Genomic DNA, 6,982 nt, shown 5'->3' on the forward strand with positions numbered 1-6,982 from the left:
GGCAAAAATTAATGATGATAAAAGACAATAAATATACTAATCAATTTACAATACAGAAGACAAATCTATTCCTTTCTTTCTTTTGACAAAATTGACAAGTGAACGTTTTATTTTCAATAAAATCTGATTATTATATTGATCACCTTTGTTGTAATCTTGTATTTTTTTAATTAATTCTTGAATAGCAATATTTACACCAGTACTATCTTGACCAATGTCTTCATTACATAGATTCAATATAGAATGAGCTATGTTTAGTATGTTTTGATTGGATTCTACTAAGAAATCGGAACCTGTTAATACTGGTTTAACAATATTATGTTTATCGAAATTAGAGTTTAAATATTTATGATTAGATCTCATTAGTCCAATCCATTTGTAGCTATTGGGCAATAATTTTCCCTGAGTTGCTCTTAGTATATCGTATTCAATAGATGAATTTATATCCAATTTTTCCCATTGTTTGGAACAATCAGAATCAGTTCTACCTATTATATAATTCTTAATTAAACTCCAATTTCCAGGTCCGAATTTCTTAACAGTAGATATGAGTAAATTGTTCTCTTCTTCAGACCATTTACCTTTTTTTATATCTGGTTTTAACATGTTTACGTATCTCTCTCTGCATTTAGAATCACTTCTTCCATTAATATGTTTTGATATTTTTGTCCATGAATTTCCTCCATAAACAAAATAAGCAAATTGAAGTCTTACATCCTCATAAAGAGACCAAGAACCGTGTTTCAGATTCTTTTTTAAACTTCTTACGTATCTAGTTCTACATTGCTGATTAGTTCTTCCAGGTAGTAAACTGGCAATGTAATTCCATTTACTTGTGCTTCTTTTATTCATCTCTAAAATGCTAATCCCACCAAGTGAGTCAACAATAGATATTAGTTTATTATCTTCATCGTTACTCCATGCACTTTTAATTAAATTCTTATTTAAACACCTTTGATATCTATATATGCATTGATATGGCGTTCTACCTGTATTTAAAATTTGTGAAATTTTCATCCAGTTGTAGCCTTTATATTCAGAAACAAGTGATAAAAGGCGTAAATCCTCACTCTTAGTCCACTCTGTTCTATTTGTATTGGGATCTATATAGTGATACCATGTTATTTGACAGTCTCTTCCAGTTCTCTCACACCTACCTCCCAAATCTAAAGATATCATATTCCAAAATTCTACCCAATATTCTTCAATATTAAACCCTGAATTCTTATTATGAAGATTCTTTAATAATGTATTTAGTTCCAAAAATTTACTTGATATATTGATATCATCAATGCCATTATTACTAATATTTTCGTTTACATTCATCCCAAGTTTTACTTTTATTTCTAATATTGATTTTAGTATATGTATTTTGACCAAATTTTTTAGCTTATCTATTTCAGAGGGCAACCAAATATTGTTATTCCATTCATACTTCATTCTATAGTTTGGTAAGTTTCTCCTTAGGTTGTTTTTAATTATTGTATCATCATTACTTAAGGGGTAATTGCCATCAATGTCCATTAGTCTTGTCATAAATCTAAATCTATCACAGTCGTTCACTCTGTGTTTTTGTTTTGTTATTGCTCTCATTGTAGCACCATAGTTGTTAACCAAGTCCCTTTGCCACTTGTTTATTTCAAATTCAACAAGTTTCTCCCTTAAAAAACTATTCCTTTTGTCTATTTCACTAATAGAATCTAAAACCTCCAATATTATTTCCTCCATTTTTATTTCTCTGAAATTAATATTGAATTGTCTATTTATGATTACTTATTAATGAATCTATTTTTTAATAGCAACATTTATTTTATTATTCTAAAAAAGAAGTATTCATAAGAAATACTTATGACTCCTTCAAAGAGCAAAAACAGTATTTAAAATCGTCGTTTACTTCCTCAAAGCCTATTTCAATAAAAGAATAACATTGTTTTCACTTTTGACTTTTTTTAATGCGATTAATACCAAATCCGTGTTGGCGCCAACTCCATTTTTGTTTAGTAGTTGAGTTTATATTGTTAAAAAATCATTTGTTTGAGTCTTCGATAATAAAGTCCTCAAATTCTTGCACAATTTCGCATGGAGTAACTGCCATGTAATTCATCAGTTTGTTTGTGAGTAATTTGCAGGCAATGCTTTCCTGAAAGCTCTCACACATTGTTTTTTGTACCAGCGACCTTATGAAGGCCGCATTCTCTTCATTAATTACAAAGTTATTCGCAACTTCACTCATTTCCAACTCAATTTCGTATTCACTCTTTGGATCTGGGTCAATTTTTTCGCTGTAAAACATTTTAATCCTTTTGTACAATAATAAATTAATAAACATATTACAATACATATTTATTTTTATATTGTTGTCTATATACATTGCTCTTTCAAGGTTAAGTTTCTTTTTCTCTTGAGATGTTTTTTTTTCATTACTACCCATTCTAATTTCTGCTATTTTTTTCTTATTTTCTTCTATTAATGAAGAACATTTTCTTATTTTTTTTTGCAATTCTAATGTTGTTAAAAAATACGAGTAATTCCCTATTTTTTCAAATTCAAGCTCTATATTGTCATTTCCACTACTGATTTCTGTTGTTTCACTCTGATCATTCGCTTTATTTTTAATCTCCATGTTGTTATCTAATGGTATATTTTCAACCTGTTTTAGCGATTTAGTTTTTTCTATGAATATTATTGTTGATAAGTATAAAATATTTACATACAAATACAACTTCATCGAATTATATACACCTAATTCTCGGTACTTAATAAAACATATATGCTTATATTTTTGAATTTAAGTGTTAAAAACTAATTATTTTGCAAAATACATAAATTAAACATTATTCCTATTATCTATTATTAAAGATACTTATGTAATTTTCACTATTGTTAAAAACAAAAATATATTTGAAATAACTACTGAAATACTAATGCCTTTCTTCTTTAATGTTAATACTTCGAACAATTTTTAACAGTTTTACAAATTTATGTGGTGACTCACCAAAATTAAAGTTCGATCTACTTCATTAAAACAAAACACAACAATTCAACCTAAAGATAAAATCTTGTTCTTAGAAACAATAAAGGACTAATAAACTATCATTGGTGATCCTTTATTATAAACAGCATAGTAGTGCGTTAAATGAATATTACATCACTAAAAATAATTTATAATAAACATAGCAAAAAGGAGTGGCGCCAAAGGTTGTCAAACAAAACTACGAGTGCCATAAACTCGCTCAAAATACTTTGTGATTTCTGGAATAAATGGTAGATATTTGTGCAAAAAACACTTTGTGGTACTAACTAAGGTATATACCTTAGTATATTTTATATGAATGTGTGTACAATTTCACTATATAGCTTTAATAAAGGAACATTAGCATTGGATGTAATTACAGTATAGTTTTTTTTCGGACTTAGTTATACATGTTTGCGACGACTTCATATTTTAATTTCTTTATATAACGTTAAAGATAAACAGTAAATTAAATTACACTGCATCATTCAGACTTTACTCGCTTTCTTCTTTTTGATTTAGTTTTTGCTGAACCTTTACTCTTAAATCGACTTTTCCTACTGCCAACTATGGCTTTTTTCCTACCAGTGATAACTCTTATTTTTGTCTTCTTCAGTTTTTTCTTGGTTTTTCGTTTATGTGACTTTCTTTCGCACTTGATACCTCTCGATTTAAATATAATAGCTTCCAGATCAACTTTGGCAGCAGAATGTTCTTTTTCATATAAGTATCTCATTTCCAAAAGAAATAAACAAAGATTGGACACTATAAAGTTGGAAAATCCACAATTAAATTTTTCAAAATAATAATCAACTAATTTTAACTCTGATTCACAATGCACAATTATTCTTTGCTTTATCTGATGTTCGCTAAAATTATTATTTAAATTAGATAGCAAAAGTGAAAATTTTGTCATGTTTCTATGAAAGATATACTTAATTAATAAAAAAGCAATTCCATATAGTTCCTTCAGTAATAAGTTGTATTGTTCCAAACTTGATGAATAATATGCATCAGCATTGGCCCTTTTCCCGTCAACTTTATTTCCGTCCCAATTTCTAAGAAAATCATAATATTCCATTTCAAGCGTATCAATTAACGAAAGTATGCCTTCATAATCTGAAATCAAAGTGTCAAGTGAACATAATATTGAAGCCGTACGGACGCTTGCTAGATCATCTAAGTTACCATCTTGCAAAACCTGTTTTATTTCTGAAAGTGAAAGCTCAATACACTCAGTAGAATCACAGTTTTCAGACTCCAGTAAATAATTGTCCAATTCTTGAGATGAAGATACACAAGAATAGTAAATGGTTGAAAGAGAAGTACAACTCGAGTGTGAAGAAGGTATTGATGACGAAGTAAAATGTTTACCACAAGTATAATCCTCACTGTTAGAAAGATCAACATAAGAAGAATAACGCGTAGGTGAGACAGACCCTGATGAAAACTCTAATTCAGATTCTGTCATTGAATTAAACTCTGAATCTAAATCAATAATAGATTTAGTCGATTCGCTGCGGGAAGTATCACAACTATCAGTATCGTCGTCACCACTGCTAGGATAGTAACTTTCATCAGAACTAGAATAGACACCAAAGTAATCGTCACTGCCCTCATTATCCTCAACGTCACCTAAATAGCCACTATCAAGTTCATCTACTAAACTAGATGATTTCAATTTGATGAATGAAGTGCGAAAGTGTTCATTTACTTGATTTTTAGATGAAAAGTATATATTTCTGGAAAATATGGTCGTAAAATCATGATTATAAGTGATTTTAATCGAAAAGAGTAGATAAAAAGAAAAGAATATTAATATGTATATATTCAAGAACATCTACTTGTAACTATTTTGTTGAGTCAGTTAAAATATTATTAACTAAGATTTTGAACGCCCATTAATACTGATTTATTGAATATTAATTTTCAGATATTATTATCCAAGAAATATAATATTATTATTTTTGTCGCACTAAATAATAATGAATACTACTGTAATTAACTAATTACATAACTTTCGTTACTTACACATTCGCACTAATTATTATGCATAAACTAACTGATTAAAAAATTTGATATAAAGGATTTTTTTAAATTAGGAATTAAAATTTAATATTTCCTTTGACAATTAGATATATATATCAAGTATCGGATACCGCCATAAATGTTTGATATTGTAAAAATTAAAATTGGTTCAATATACTTTGTTTTAATAGATAGTATTTAGATCAAACCTTTTCTTCATAAGTCAAATAATAAAGCCTGATATAAACGTGTATTTGATATTTAAACCCCAAATTCACTAAAAGAACCTTCTTTTTATGTACCCCTTACAGAACATGGAATTAAATATGACTAGCCATGTTTACTTTTATTTTTAATTTTAGAAGAGACTCTAATATTAAAAGACTTTTTCGTTCTCCTCCCTGAGTATTTAGTTTTGGTGTTCTTTATTTTGGTTGAAATAACTGATTTTTTTTTTAGACTTTTCGAGCGAGTTAACCTCCTCTTACTTTTTCTTGATTTAATTGATTTTCGCTTGGGAGAATCTGATTTTGTATTTTCTGTCTCGGAATCAGTTGACAAATCTTCGTATTCACTGTCGTTTTCATTACCATTGTGTTTATTGACTATAAACTCCATGTATTTTGGATACTTGTGTAGTTTTAAAAGATAACTTTTAATTGAGTTGTAATTTTGTAAAAAATGCAAGTAACTACTCGTTAAATACTTGCAAAGTGGGTGACTTGAAACAAAATTATTCTGTTTACAAAACAGAGTATAAAACACATTTCTCAAATAGTCCATTATCTCACTTTGAAAGTGCAATCCTCTGTAATAGAATTCAATTATAGAATATTCTTTTCTTTCAAATAATTCCTTGCTTGTGTTCCTAAAACTGTTTACTTTCTTATGTATAATCGTTTTTAAAATTCTAAGCAAAAAATCCAAGTATTTATTGATTTCTTTTTTACATTGAGTAGTCTTTTCATTGTATGATTCAAGCATACTTGACTCGAGGTCTTTGTTGGTATCACTTGAATATTCGTCTTCAAGTTGTCTCAGTTCTGTGAGTTTAGTCTTCAAAAGCGATTTCAATTCATCAACGGTATCACAAAGATTTTCAAGAAGAGTTTTTTTTAAAAGTGTATCATCAAATAGCTCTAGAATCATAATAATATCACTGGGAGAAAACAAAAAAGAGTCCATTCTAACATCATCCGGACCGTCTATATCTGTTTTTCCCGATTTGTCGTCGTCTAAGGCCAAGTAAAGAACATTTGATTCACCCATTTTTAATTGAGACAGTGAAATGACATAAACTTGATTATCTAAAACACAGTATTTGTCATTTATACCTGTTTTAAAATGGCACGATGTATTTTCAAATAAGTTGTAATTTATAAAACCAACCAAGTACTTTACTGATAAAATCAAGACATAGCGTTTTAAAAACATCTTTTTTAAAGATACCAAACATAAGTAAGATTGATACATATATATTAAACATAGATTAAGCTATCGCTACTACTGACTCAAGTCGCCAAGGAAATCAACTTTAACTCATTGTCAGAGCAAAATCAGCTTTGTGTTCTTTTATGTGAATTAAGCCCAAATACACACCCGTTTTTTCTGTGTGTAGTTTGCTGTGTTGGAGTTATTTGTACTAAACTGATTGTTAAAGACACTGTCCTCGATATACCTTGACGCAGGGCACCATTTAAATGAATGATATATTGAAACCAATAAATTCCGGGTATTTATTTACTTCTCAGTACTCTTTCCCTACAGTACGAGATATAATTTAACTGTCCCTCCTAGACAATTAGTTATAATTATTTATCGTCCGATAACACAACACTCAGGAGTTGGCGCCAATAGAGATCAATACCGAGAACACAGGACAAGAACGCATATTTTAGAACAATCTTTTTATTTTTTTTTCTAAATGCAGATACGATAATT

The 6,982-nt window shown here is 28.7% G+C and overlaps 4 protein-coding genes across 4 annotated transcripts; all 4 read right to left on the reverse strand.

Annotated features, from left to right (window-relative positions):
- Positions 1-45: 45 nt before the first annotated feature.
- Positions 46-1,728, reverse strand: FG386_002343 (SNAPc like transcription factor; the record flags this gene model as incomplete). Its single annotated transcript, XM_067341705.1, has 1 exon — positions 46-1,728. The coding sequence occupies one exon, from the start codon at positions 1,726-1,728 to the stop codon at positions 46-48; it is 1,683 nt and encodes a 560-aa protein (XP_067198984.1).
- Positions 1,729-2,026: 298 nt separating this feature from the next.
- Positions 2,027-2,728, reverse strand: FG386_002344 (uncharacterized protein; the record flags this gene model as incomplete). Its single annotated transcript, XM_067341706.1, has 1 exon — positions 2,027-2,728. One exon carries the CDS (start codon positions 2,726-2,728, stop codon positions 2,027-2,029), a length of 702 nt encoding a protein of 233 aa, XP_067198985.1.
- Positions 2,729-3,497: 769 nt separating this feature from the next.
- Positions 3,498-4,853, reverse strand: FG386_002345 (uncharacterized protein; the record flags this gene model as incomplete). The annotated part of the gene is made up of 1 exon (XM_067341707.1): positions 3,498-4,853. The coding sequence occupies one exon, from the start codon at positions 4,851-4,853 to the stop codon at positions 3,498-3,500; it is 1,356 nt and encodes a 451-aa protein (XP_067198986.1).
- Positions 4,854-5,371: 518 nt separating this feature from the next.
- On the reverse strand, positions 5,372-6,475 carry FG386_002346 (uncharacterized protein; the record flags this gene model as incomplete). Its single annotated transcript, XM_067341708.1, has 1 exon — positions 5,372-6,475. One exon carries the CDS (start codon positions 6,473-6,475, stop codon positions 5,372-5,374), a length of 1,104 nt encoding a protein of 367 aa, XP_067198987.1.
- Positions 6,476-6,982: the final 507 nt, after the last annotated feature.

This window comes from Cryptosporidium ryanae (assembly GCF_009792415.1).
Source record: "Cryptosporidium ryanae isolate 45019 chromosome Unknown contig_41, whole genome shotgun sequence".
Taxonomy (NCBI): Eukaryota; Apicomplexa; class Conoidasida; order Eucoccidiorida; family Cryptosporidiidae; genus Cryptosporidium; species Cryptosporidium ryanae.